Source organism: Eschrichtius robustus, chromosome 1 (assembly GCF_028021215.1).
Source record: "Eschrichtius robustus isolate mEscRob2 chromosome 1, mEscRob2.pri, whole genome shotgun sequence".
Taxonomy (NCBI): domain Eukaryota; kingdom Metazoa; phylum Chordata; class Mammalia; order Artiodactyla; family Eschrichtiidae; genus Eschrichtius; species Eschrichtius robustus.
In genome coordinates this window covers 163392009-163406224 of record NC_090824.1, presented here as the reverse complement: position 1 = coordinate 163406224, position 14216 = coordinate 163392009, and the positions used below count along the sequence as shown (strand labels likewise).

General features: G+C 44.2%; 1 protein-coding gene across 3 annotated transcripts in view; it reads left to right on the top strand.

Moving 5' to 3' along the window:
- The first annotated feature begins 768 nt into the window (after positions 1-768).
- The window catches only part of CRTC3 (CREB regulated transcription coactivator 3), a 109191-nt gene continuing 95743 nt past the window's right edge, over positions 769-14216 (top strand). Inside the window, exons 1-2 of one of the 3 annotated variants that reach the window (XM_068558223.1) lie at positions 769-1041; positions 8672-8770. In XM_068558223.1, coding sequence (XP_068414324.1) covers positions 910-1041; positions 8672-8770 — 231 coding nt within the window. In that variant the 5' untranslated portion in view covers positions 769-909. The remainder of the gene's footprint in view (positions 1042-8671; positions 8771-14216) is intronic. The other 2 variants (XM_068558216.1, XM_068558209.1) reach the window with 2 other exon arrangements.

Genomic DNA, 14216 nt, shown 5'->3' with positions numbered 1-14216 from the left:
ACTCTTCTGCGTGTCCCTAATAGTTCCTAATTTACAGAACGGAGACACACTCTCAGAGCCGTCCAGGACATCTTTACACACAGCTACACTGAGAAGCTAGTTATAAACGGGGAGTTGACGTCTGACTGGAGCTGGAGTCTGCAGAGGCCACGGATGCTCAGAAAGAGCCTGGAAAAGGGGCCGGGGCCGAGGAGCGAGGAGGGTGCCCCCGGCTCAAGTTCGGGCAACTCGGGAGATGGTTTTAGAAACCGAGATCCAGATTTAGTAACTTTTTTCTTGGGTGGGCCTGAGCGGACTGTCAGCGACACAAATCGAGGGAGGAAGCGGGCTGGGAGGCGGAGGACGGAGGGCAGACGTTAGGCCCCAGAGTGTGGGAACTGAGGGAGAGGATTGCTCAAGCGTAGGTCGCCCCGTTTTCACCCACTGAAGGAAATCATCATAACTGGAAGGAAGACGGGCGAGAAGAATGTTAAAACTGTTCTAAAATTGTAACGTAAATCCAAAGGCCAGGACGTCCCTACGAGGGAGCGTTTTGGTAAAATGGTACCCTAGCTGCTCCCTCACGTCGGATGCGTTTTGCTCTGCTGACGGGGTTTCCTCGGTGTCTGCGTGGCGGGTCGCGAGCCCGGCTCGGGACGCCGGGGAAAGCCCTCCGGTGGCTGGCGCGGAGCCGGGTCTGGGCCGGGCGGCGGGCGGGCCGCGCCGAGGGCGGGGCCGGGCGCGCGGGGGCGGACCTCGGCGCGCTCCCGGCCGCTCGCTGGCGGTGGGGCCGCGGCGGCTCCTCTGCCGGGTCGCGCCGGAGGACGGGCTTCGGGCGGCGGCCGGGGCGGCCTGCGGACGGACGGGTGGGCCGAGGCGCAGGGCCCGCGCCCGCCGTCTCCCCCCTCCTGCCAGCGACGGGCCCGCGCCATGGCCGCCTCGCCGGGCTCGGGCAGCGCCAACCCGCGGAAGTTCAGTGAGAAGATCGCGTTGCACACGCAGCGCCAGGCCGAGGAGACGCGGGCCTTCGAGCAGCTCATGACCGACCTCACCCTGTCGCGGGTGAGGGCCCGGGCCGGCGCGGGCGGGCGGCCACGACCGCGGGCGGGCCCCGCGCGGCGGGTGAGAGGTCGCGGGGCCGAGGCGACGGCGGGGCCGGGCGGGGTCGCGCCCGCGGAGTGGAACCCGGGAGCGGGGCCGGCGCGGCCGCGGCCTCGGCGCTTGCCCGCCTTCCGACACCCGCTGGCGGTTTGCTGTTGCCGCGGAGGTGGGAGGGTCGCGGGGCAGTGTGTACGGGGAGATGGGAAGGGGCCGAGCCCGGGAAGGCGGGCCGCCGAGTGAGGGCGGCCTAAGGGGGAGGGTGACCGGGAGCCCGGAGAGGAAATCACAAACAGCTCGGAGGCGGGCGGTGCGGCTTCTCACTGCTCCGAACATCCACCGCCCGCGAGTCCTCCCGGACTGCTCGGCGTGGAGGGCCCGAGGCTCCCACCCGCTCCTTCGGGAGAGCTCCGCGCACCAGTGAATCCAGGGCCGGCCCCGGGCTGGTTTGGGGTCTGTCTGGGTATCGAGATGTGATTCCATGTCGAGTGTGGGGCTTTGCTACTCTTCCTCCAAGGAGGTGCTGTATCGGTCCGGTTTACTGACTTCAGCCCCGATGGTTCATGAGAACTGGGAAGGTGTACAGCGTTGCTGGTGACGGAGGAGGGTCCAGAAGGAATAAGGCGCCAGCCGGGACAAACACCCGGCGAGGTTAGGTAACTGTCGAGGGAGGCAGTGGAGGATGGAGAGCCAACAGGAGTGTCCGCGCAGAACTGCAGAGAAGGAGGGTCAGCGTGAGCGGGGCAGGCAGGCCTTGAGGATCCTGAATGCTGACCTTGAAGGACCGTCAGGAGGATGGGGGAGGATGTACAGAAGCGGGGGCGGGGTTGGGGGCAGCCTGAAGGAGAATTGAGAGCAGAGTCGCAAACTGGTGGCCCCTGGCTCGCTGAGCTGCAGACGCGATATTTTTTGGCCGTTGGTGCTTGGGAAAACTTCTGGAGTCTGTTGCCAGAATTGGGAGATTTTTCATAGAAATCAAAGTTGGAGATTTTAGTGTACAATCAACATTTCGTTCTTTCTATTTTAAAAATATATTTATATACATTTAAAATTGGGAGACCCAATAACACTCATCCTGATTTCCCATGTGACAACCAACTGGCTGGAGCTGGGTGATGGCTGCCCCCTCAAATGGAGCATGTATTCTCTGGTTGGCCACAGTTCACCCCACACCCTGTCATGGTCCCCCACTCCTGAGGCTAGGTGTCACTTGCCATTTATCATATTTTTTTTCCCCCACCCCCGTATCATATTTTTGATAGTGTTTTCTTTTAGCGAGGTTAAGGAGAAAGTGAAATACCTCTTGTACTTACATTTCTATCATGATGAGAAGAAGTATATATAGATAGTGCTAAACCCTATAGCTCAGATTCTCTTGAGTTTAGCAAGCCTGATCAACTCTGCCCCATATGATAACTCAATTCAGCCACCACTTTTCTCTATTCTAATTGCTATAAAATTATGATGTCATTTTGTCCTTCACCTTGTACAGGGCATTATTTACATGTTAATTCTGCGTATGTTCTTTTCTACTCTCTACCAATTGCAAGTAAAATAATAAATACTACTTGGCTCCACTGTGTTCATAAACACAAAGGCAAACGATAACACTGAATTTGCCTAGTAATGTTTGCTTATTTAAAATTTTAAGGGTAACTTTCATAATGAAATTATAAAACTGAAACACTTCTTGTAGAGAACTCGTAGATCCCCAAGCATATGTCTGAACCTCCAAGGGTCCAAAGATCTCAGATGGAGAAGAATCTATCCAGTTCATTATTGATAACCAGATGGCAGACATACTGATTTTCCATTACTAGCCCATGGTGGGCATGCTTATAAATGGAACAGACATCACTAATCAATCTAGGTACTCTTTCCTTTCTGAGTCTGTGTTGGGCTTCGACTCTTTCTCCATATAATCAGAGTCAGTCCTTCAGAGTTGGAGTTAAATCCTATTTGTTTAGTTGGTGGGATAGATTAGATTATGGAGAATTTTGCACTCTAGCTTTAGGGGTTCAGCCTTACCTGGAAGCAATGGAAAATTTTTGAGAAGAGAATGCTAGGAGGATCAGTTCAATGGTGGTACCTGGGATGAGAAGGAGAGGGAAAAAAGTGGAGGCAGATATGCCTGGAAAGAGGCTGTTCCTTTGTTCATTCATTAATTTGTTGGTACTTGAGTCCCCAGTGGGGGGTGTAGGGGTGGGGGGAGGTGAAGACGTGGTACCTTGCTTCAAAGATCTTATTAATTTGTCTAGCAAATACTTTTTGAGTCTCTAGTGTGTGCTGGGGGTGAGGATGGGCACTGGGGACATAGTAGTGTCGTCATAGATTTTAGGGTTTAATGGGAAAGACATTCATTTGACAAGTCAGGACACATTTTGATGAATAGTACGAAAGGGGAACAGTTGGGAGTGTATGGTAGGGAGTCCTCACCTCTTCTAGTGGCGTAAAGGGTTAGTGGGAGTGGGGAAGGCATGTGAGGGTATATGCTCGTGTGTTGAGGAAGGGTGAGTGTTTTAGGCACAGGGGACAGGTTCAGCAAGGGGATGAGGAGGGTAATTTGAGATGAGGCATTCATGGGGATTTGGGACTTGATCCTAAGGACAATGGAAAGTCATTGAAGGGGTTGAACCGGGGGAGATTCGCATTTTGAAAGAATGCCTCTAGCTCCAGAATGTAGGATAGATCGGAGGAGGAGGTAGCAGGGAAATCCTTTAGAGTCTAGGAGATGTGATGGTGGCATTTGGCAAGGGTGGTAGCAACAGGGAGGCAGAGAGGTAAACAGACTGATACTTAGGAAGTAGAAAGGACCAGACTTGGTGAATGGATGAGGGAGGTGAGGGAGAGGGAGGACTCAGGATGATCCCCAGCTTTTGGACTTGCGCCATTTCAGGGTATCCTCCGCTAAGAGAGGGAGCACTGGCAGGAGCAAGGCGAGAGCTGACTCAGTGTCAGGAGAGGCTGAGTTTGAGGTGCCTGTGAGGCATTTAAGTAGAGATGGGCCAGCAGATAGTTGTATATATGGTCCTGGAGCTCAGGAGAGAAGTCTAGACTAGCGGGAATCTTTGGTGTGTAGCAGCAGGAGTAGATTCTGCTGCCTAGGAAGAATTTCTAGAAAAGATCTTAGAAATTGGTGGCCTAAATTCTAATTTGGCCCTCTGATTTTTTTTTTTTTTTTTTAATTAGGGCCAACAGTGAATATTGTGATTTTACATTAAAATCTGGACTCTGGCTTCTTTTGAAAAAAGAGATCATCTAACAACACTTACCCTACATTTCCGCATGGCAGCGATTGCCTGGAGTTGCATAGCCGCTGACCCCCTTAGACAGGGCACGGGTGTGTCCTTCGGTTTGCCACAGTCCCTGTCACTTCCTATGGTTTCCTCACAGTGATTCTAGGCCGCTTCACTTACTTATCTTCCATACTTGGCACCCGTAGGCTTTTGAGTTTGTAACCCCTGCTATACATAGAGTGAAACATGGAAAGGGCCTAGGAGAAGCCCAAGGATCTCCACCATTTAAAGGGGAGGTAGAGGAGGAGGAGCCAGCAAAGAAGACTGAAGAGCAACCAGAGAGGTAGGAGAAGAGCCAGGAGGATTATGGTTAAGAGGAAGGGATGTGGACCAGCCGAGCCCCGTGCTGCTGACTTGGTCTGATGTGATAAGGACGCGTTCTTTGGTCCAGTCATGTGGAGGTCGTTGGTAACCTTGGTGAGAGCCACTGTGTCCACAGTGTGCTGGGTGGAAGGGAGGTTGTGAGGCACTGAGGCCTTGAATGGAGGAAGTGGGACAGGGTTGGGAACTTGTTCAAGAAGTTTGGCTTTGAAGGACAACTGGTAGTGTTGAGAAACCACACGATCAATAGCACATCAACCTGGAGTGTTAATTTTGCTGGAATATTTGGGAAAAACTATTACTTTTATATTAAAACAAACAATAGATACGTTATGGCATAGTGAGGCCTCAGAGAGGAATAGAGGAGACTAGAAAGATTAGATTTGGGCTCAATATGGAGAGTTATCTCTTTGCCAGCCACTGTGCTGATCACTTTACATTCATTATCTCATGTAGTTCTCACAGTAACCCTGTGGACTGTGTATCTGGAGCGATCCTCATTTTGTGGGAGAGCAAACAGACTTGAGACGTAAAGTTGCATGGCTGGTAAGAGGCAGAGCTGGGGTTTGATTATGGTTGTCACACTGAATGTCTATATACTCAACTGCTTTTTCTCCCCCATTAGGATATCTAATTGTACCAGCGACATTTGTTGAAAACAGTTTTCCTTCTCCATTGAATTGCTCTGACACTTGTCAAAAATCAACTGGCCATGTATACGTCGGTCTATTTTTGGACTCTCTCCTGTTCTATTGATCTGTTCATCTCTCTTTTGAACAATAGCACATTGCCTGGATTATGATAGCTTTATAGTCAGTCTTGAAATGAGGTAACTCAAGTCTTCCACCTTTACTGTTCTTAAAAATTCCTTTGGCTACTCTAGGTCATTCGCACATCTACATATTTTAGAATTATCAATTTCTGTGAAAAGGCCTGCTGGGATTGTGTTGACTATTACAAGACTTTTTCAAAAAGGAATTAGTGAGACTTAGATCTCATTTCATATAGACATTGGAGGAAATTCCACTAAAAGTGTGTGACTATAGGCTAAAAGTTGCTAACTCAAGGTACTGGGTGAGGCAGATCAGGAAAATGAGTGGAGGGGCGAGGAATGAGATGGTAAATGGTAGCTGATCTTGGGCCATAGTGGAGGAGTAACAGGGTACAGTGAGGACACGGGCAAACTGGAGAACCCAAGCCCTGTCTAAGGGGGCAGGCACTTCTCAGCTCCACGCATTGTTGCCATGAAGAATATGGGTTCAGTGCCGTTAGATCTTTCAATCAAGAGAAGATGGAGATCCAGATTTTTGTGGCTTCTTGCAATTTAAAAATTTAAAACACTGAGTGGGTCAGTAGCATGTGGGTCAAACAGAACTCTCTAGGCTAACCATGTCCTGTTGCCTGCCAGTCCATGACCTCTGCCTCAGGCTAATCATCCTTTGGTCCTCATTTTCCTCATCAGTAAGCATGACGCTATTGAAGACAGTCTCTAAGGTTCTTTCTAGCTCAATGGCTCTAAATTTCAAAGGAGAAAAGTGTCAGAATTACTCAAGGGTTTAGGAGGTAGTTGAGGATATCAGCAATAATGATAATATTTTGAGCAGTTGTCCAGACCTGTACACTTTACACACCACTGTCATGTCTGTTCTCTGTTTTAATCCTTCCATCATCTTTGTGAAGTAGGCAGCAGAATAATCTGCGCAGCCACGTGGGAGCTCCAGGTTACAAAGTCAGGTCTTCCCGTTCCAAAGCCAGTGCTCTTTTTACTATAGCACGACCATCTCTGAAGACTCTAGAAATGGGCACTTCGGTAGGGACAGCAGATATGGACGACCGTGAGAGGGCCTCAAGCTCAGTTGAAGGCAAATCTCTAGCTAGATTTAGAATTTAGCTTGGTTGAAGTGTCAAGGGTTTTGGATAAGAGTTGAAGCCTTTGTGAGAACTCCCTGCAGGTAGGAACTTTGGCACGTATTCATCGTAGTAAGCTAGCGCCTGGCACAGTACCTGACACACAGTTAAACGTTTTTATGTAAGTGACTAAGTGGATGGATTGATGCAAGAAGGAATCAAAGACTTTAGATCAAGGGGGCTGAGAATTTTGTCAAGAGACTTTCAAGGATAGAGTCAAATGCTTCTGGTTGAGAATGTCAAGATCAAAAGCTGAGACTTTATAACTTAGCTGATAGATGGGAAGAGCTCATCATGGCTTCCTTCTCATATTTGGCTCTCAGATCTGGGTTTTGATTAATAGAGTTTTACTGTGCAGTATGTTTGAGAAATCAAGTACTGTGGGTATAAGGAAGTTAGGGCTGCCAAAGGGTTTTATATGCCTTTAAAACTTCCAAACAGATACAAGTCCTTATCTTTGGAGATGCATATTGAAATATGGAATGCTAGGATGCCTGGATTTCTTTCAGTGGAGTGCAGTGGGTTTTGGAGGAGGTAAAGATGAATCAAGATTGGATGTAAGGTGATCACTGTTGGAGCTGGAAGATGAAGAGATGGGGTTTCATTGTACTCGTCTCTATTTTGTACGTATTTGAAAATGTTCATAATAAATGTAAAAACAAAAAATCAGAGCGCTTCATAGGTGCAGCGATGCTTTTGGTCAACCAAACTTCACTTTCCTCTGAGCTTGTGAATAGTATGATCATTGAGGGAGAAATGGAACAAAGGAAAGGTACATGGCAGAAATAAGAATGTGGGTTTTGAGTTAGCCATAGCTCAGCCTCCTCTAGCTGTGTGACCTTGGGCAGGTGTCTGAACTTCCCTGAGTCTGGGTCTCCACGTTCGTAAAAGCAGGATCATGTGGTCTCCCTTGGTGATTGCTGAGAGGGTTAGGGATAAAGTGGGCAGAGCGTCTGAGGACAGCATCTGGCTCATCTTAGGGGCTCATATCTGGTAGTTTTTATTATTATTAGACAAAGAGAGTAATGAAAGGGTAAAAATCTGCCTCGGAGTTCCTATCTACCCTTTCTTCCCTACATGAATTACAAGTGCCAAGGGTTACATAACCACAGAGGTAATTTATTATTTTAGAAGCAGAACTCTTAAAGACCAAATTGGACCACTCTGGGGTTTACAAGAACTGTAACCAGTTTACTGCCTTTTGAAAAATGAAGCAAGGAAGAACTTACAGAAGAAAAGCATATTAAAACAGTGGGATACCATTTTATACCTGTTCAGTTGGCCTCCTTCTTTTCCCCAAAAATGAAGCAAGGAAGAACTTACAGAAGAAAAGCATATTAAAACAGTGGGATACCATTTTATACCTGTTCAGTTGGCCTCCTTCTTTTCCCCAATTAATGATAATATCCAGTGTTAGTGAGTTTTTGGTCAAACTGTTTTCTCATATATACATTGGTATACCCTCTGGGAAAACATTTTGGCAGTGTGTATGGAGAGCCATTAAAAGGCCCAAACCCAGAGACTTAGTAATCACTCTTTGCAATGTGTTCTAAGGAAATAATTCAGAAGAAGAAATGTTATATAGCCATTAAAAATGCTTATGTAGTATCATAGAAAAGAGTTATGATGTAAGCATGCAAGATTGTACCTATGTTGTGATCACCACCGTGGAGTTATTACACATAAATGTAAAAGGAGACTGGAAAAGAGCTTGGAGAAGGGAAGATAGTCAATGTGTTAGAGTGGACACTGTCCACTGTTATGGACAGTGGCTTAGTTTTTTATAAGAAATTCTTTTGTTGCTGTGCCTCCACACAGATACACTCAAAGACCGTGCAAGGCTACCTCACTGTCATGGCTGGGACATTTAGCACAGGGGTAAATTCCTTCCAAAAATAGACTAATCAAAACCCAGAAAGCACTGGAAACCTGAAAGGTTTTAAGTAGAGAAGAAATCGAAGCCAAGACTTTCACTCTTGAACCATTTCGCCATACAACACCATACTTTGATGCTTCTTTCAGATCTTTGCTGTCATCTCTCAACAGCTTTGAAATGTCTTTGTTCCCAGGTTCAATTTCAGAAGCTTCAGCAACTGCGCCTTACACAGTACCATGGAGGATCCTTACCCAATGTGAGCCAGCTGCGGAACAGTGCCTCCGAGTTTCAGGTACCTGAGATACTTACTTTCTTTGAGCTGAGTGGAGTGTAAAAAGAGAAGCAAAAATTTTCCTTGAAAAGATTAGATCTTGGCTTCCCTGGTGGCACAGTGGTCGGGAGTCCGCCTGCCAGTGCAGGGGACACGGGTTTGAGCCCTGGTCCGGGAGGATCCCGCACGCCACGGAGCAGCTGAATCCGTGCGCCACAGCCGCTGAGCCTGCGCTCTAGAGCCCGCGAGCCACAACTACTGAAGCCCGCACGCCTGGAGCCCGTGCCCCGCGGCAAGAGAGGCCAGCGCCATGAGGGGCCCGCGCACCGCAGCGAAGAGGAGCCCCCGCTCGCCACAACTAGAGAAAAGCCCGCGTGTAGCAACGAAGACCCAACGCAGACAAAAATAAATAAATTAAAAAAAAAAAAAGATTAGATCTTGAAGATAAACTGGGCTTAGATACAGTTCAGTGTTCTTCTGGGAAGTCCATTGTTATTCTTTTTCCTAGTTGCTGCAGCATAAGATAGTGTTATTTCACAAATGGTCTAAGGCAGCACTGTCCATTGGAAATACAATGTGAGCCACATATGTCATTTAAACATTTCTAGTAGCCACATTAAAGAAAAAGAAACCAGTATAATTAATTTTAATATTATTTAAATAATTTAAATAATTATTTGACCAAATCTATCCAAAATATTATTGTTTCAACATAGAATCAATATTAAAAAACATTAATGAGATATTTCACATTCTTTTTTTCTTTTTTTTAAATTAAGTCTTTGAAATCTGATGTGTATTTTGCACTTCAAGCACATCTTAATTTGTACCAGCCATGTTTCACTACCTTCATGTGGCTAGTTCCTACCATTCTGGACAGGACAAATCTACAGCCCAGATAAGTGGTCTATATTGCGTTTATTTTTAAATTTTTTTTAATTAATTTTTTTTTTGGCTGTGTTGGGTCTTCGTTGCTGCACGCGGGCTTTCTCTAGTTGCGGTGAGCAGGGGCTACTCTTCGTCGAGGTGCGTGGGCTTCTCATTGCAGCAGCTTCTCTTGTTGTGGAGCACAGGCTCGAGACGCATGGGCTTCAGTAGTTGCAGTATGTGGGCTCAGTAGTTGTGGTGCGTGGGCTCAGTAGTTGTGGCTTGCAGGCTCTAGAGCACAGGCTCAGTAGTTGTGGTGCACAGGCTTAGTTGCTCCGCAGCATGTGGGATCTTCCCAAACCAGGGATCGAACCCCTGTCCCCTACACTGGCAGGCAGATTCTTAACCAATGCGCCACCAGGGAAGTCCCTATATTGCATTTAGATTAGTGCAGTGTCATAGGGTGCTTTAATCATTCATATTAGTGAAAAGCCTTGTTCAAAACAATGTGGAATTGGTGATTTAGACAGTGGTATATGATACTGTTTTTAAGATCTGAATTAGATTTAGATATCCTAGTCTTTGAAAAATTAGGAGCCTGACATTCTAATTATACAATTTAAGATTCAGTGTTAAATTTGAGATGTAAACTTTAAGATGAAGTTTATTCATTTGGACGCCTCTCCATTTTAAAAGTACTATCTTCTTTCTTTGTTGTGAAACCTGGTTCACTTGTTTGATGATGTCCAGTAAAGCAGAAATATTATTTAAATGGAGACTTCCATTTGGGAGTGCTAATAGGAACTCTTAAATGTAATGTGATTAGAAAAAGTACTATATGAACGTATTTGTACCTTAGTACACTGGAATCTTGTCTTTAATATAATGACTTTGGAATCTCACTATAACACTGCCTATATTAGAAATCTACCTCTATAGATCAAACTATCTTACATGTTGGCCATTGGGTCATTCAGTATCCAAATAAAGTAGGTCTCTGCTTTATGCTGGATTTCATGCTTCAGAAAATAGAACTTTGTCAAGATATGCTGTGTTTGAAATCCCGATTTTGTGGTACTTTCCTGTCAACTTTAGAGGAATATAGAATGTGCTATAGTGTCCTTTTCCTTGTGTATTGGCGGATGGGATGAAGTGACAGCCCCAGGGCTTCCCAGGATTCTTTCTCTGAGTAATTTTTACACTTTGAAACAATCACAAACTTACAGAAAAGTGGGATGTACAGTAAAAATAACTGTAGTTTTACCCTTGAGAATAAGTTGCTGACTTAATGCCCTATCAACCCAAAATGCTTCACCGTGTATTTCCTACAAGCAAGGCCGTTGTTCTACATAACCTGAATAGAGCCATCAAAATCAGGAAATTAACAGTGATGCATTATTACCATTTGATCCTGAGACCCCATTCAGGTTTCACCAGATGTCCCATTACTGTCCTCTACAGCAGAAGGATCCAGTTCAGAGCACATACATTGTCTTTAGTCTCCTTCAGTCTAGAACAATTTTTCAATCTTTTATTTTTGACATTAAAGAAATTATTTTTGACTTTCGTGACCTTGCCACTTCTGAAGATCACAGGCCAGTTCTTTTGTAGAGTATCCCTCGGTTGGGGTTTGTCTGATGTTTCTTCATGATTGGATTCAGATTATGCATCTTTGGCAGGAATAGCCAAAAGTGGTTCTGTTATTGTATCCCATTAAGTGGGTGATTTTTCATTTTCATGATGTTCACTTTTATCACGTAGTTAAGGTGGTGTCTGTCAGTCTTCTCCACTCTGAAGTTACTCTTCTCCTTTGTAATTAATAGGTATTTTGTGAGGAGATACTTTATCCTGATTCTCATCAAACTTTCAATTTATACATTTATTTATTTATTTCTATATATGTGGTTTTGTGATTTCTTATTTTTTTCCATGGTTTATAATCTATAACTATTATTGTTATTTTGATCCTCACATTATCCCTGATTAGGCCAATAGGAACTCCTTCCCAGGATTCTTGTCAAACTGAGAACAAAAGGGAATCCCAGGAGCATAAATTTTTTTTTAAGCAAACATTTTTGAAGTGTAATTTATATGCAATACAATTGACCTTTTTTAGATTTACAGGTTACGTTGTATAATTACCACCACAATCAAGATACAGAACAGTTTCATCATCCCCCAGAAGTTCCCTTAATATCCCTTTGTAATCTATTCCCATCCCCTACCTCCAGCCTCTGGAACCACTGATCTGTAGTTTTGGCTTTTCCAGTGTGTCCTATAAACAGAATCAGAAGTATAGTTCTTCTTTCACTTAGCAATTGCATTTGAGACTCATCCATGTTGTGGCATGTATGAGTTTCCTAGAGCTGCCATAACAAAGTACCACAAACTGGGTGGCTTACATTTTGAACAGCAGAAATTTATTCTCTCACAGTTCTGAGGCTGGAATTGTGAAATCAAGGTGTCCATAGGGCCGTGCTCTCTGGGGACTCTAGGGAAGAATCCTTCCTCATCTCTTCCTAGCTTCTCTTGGTTGCCTCCAGTCCTTGGTGTCCCTTGGCTTGTAGCTCCATCACTCTACTCTCTGCCTCCATTCCATATGACCTTCTTCCCTGTTTGTCTGTGTCCAAATCTCCCTCTTCCTTCTCTTATAAAGACACCAGTCATTGGATTTAGGGCCCACCCTAATCCAGTATGACCTCATCTTAACTTGTTTACATCTGCAAAGATTCTCTTCCCAAATAAAGTCACATTCATGGGTACTTGGGGTTAGGACTTGAACAAATCTTTTTGAGGGAACGTGATTCAACCCACTACATTGCAGTTATCAGTAGTTGACTGTTTTTATTGCTGAGTAGTATTCCATTGTATGGAGGTACTATAATTTGTTTATCCATTCATCACTTGATGAGCATTTGGATTGTTTCCACCTTTTGGCAATTGTGAATAAAGATATTCACATTCAGTTTTTGTGTAAACACCTAGCAGTGGAACTGCTGGATCAAATGTAAGTTGTATATTTAACTTTGTAAGAGACTGCCGAACTGTTTTACAAAGTGGCTATACCATTTCACATTCCAGCAATGTTCCAGTGAGTCTGCATTCTCTCCAGCCCTTGGTATTTCATTTTTTTTTTTTTTAAATTGCGGTTAAAAAAACACAACATAAAATTTATCATCTTAACCATTTTTTTTTTACTTTTAATTTAATTTAATTTTTTTCACACACACACACTGTATTTTATTTTTACAAGAGATAAATAAACTGACACCAAGCATTGTAAATGGATGACCACAACAAAAGCAACAATGATTGCAATCACCAGACACGAAACACCTCATACTATGTCATAATATTGACATTCAGTCCAGTAATCCTCCACTGTAACAGCACCCTTACTTTGCAGTGAAAATTGATTTATATATTTTTTGCCTCTGAGTCCATGTGGGATTCTTCTTTTTTATTCAAACAGAAAGTCACAAATATTATAATCATCCTCATCAGTTCACTCAGTCCCATGTAATTAATTTTTTTTCATCTTGCTCTTTTGTTAGCACTTTTATGAATTCATCAGTTTTCCATTAGAGTTCTGAAAATGCTTATTCATTCAGTTCAGCAGTACAGTCAGTTACCAGAAACCTGTAATAGTCAGAGTCTTTTCCATGAATTCCTTGAAGATGAAACCCTTTTATAGGAACATTTTTGCGAAAGCATCAGAGTACACCCAGAACTGTCTATAAATGACAAAAGACTTAAAAGTGACCACGGTTAAATATTTGATGAAAGTTCATATTAATGCAATTGACAAGGAACTTTAGTTATTTCTGAGATATACATTTTAAAGTAATAACTAGAATTATGACTTATAACATTATACCAGAACATATAAGATTTTTAGAAATTTCATGTAATGTCTGAAACATTTATATTAATGTATTTCCATACAAATAACCCAAAGAAAGTTTAGTATTAGTTGTTTTTTTTTGTTTGTTTGTTTTTTTATACTGCAGGTTCTTATTAGTCATCAATTTTATACACATCAGTGTATACATGGCAATCCCAATCGCCCAATTCAGCACACCACCATCCCCACCCCACTGTGGTTTACCCCCTTGGTGTCCCTACGTTTGTTCTCTACATCTCTGTCTCAACTTCTGCCCTGCAAACTGGTTCATCTGTACCATTTTTCTAGGTTCCACATACATGCGTTAATATACGATATTTGTTTTTCTCTTTCTGACTTACTTCACTCCGTGTGACAGTCTCTAGATCCATCCACGTCTCAACAAATGACTCAATTTCATTCCTTTTTATGGCTGAGTAATATTCCACTGTATATATGTACCACATCTTCTTTATCCATTTGTCTGTCGATGGGCATTTAGGGTGCTTCCATGACCTGGCTATTGTAAATAGTGCTGCAATGAACATTGGGGTACATGTGTCTTTTTGAAGTATGGTTTTCTCTGGGTATATGCCCAGTAGTGGGATTGCTGGATCATATGGTAATTCTATTTTTAGTTTTTTAAGGAACCTTCATACTGTTCTCCATAGTGGCTGTATCAATTTACATTCCCACCAACAGTGCAAGAGGGTTCCC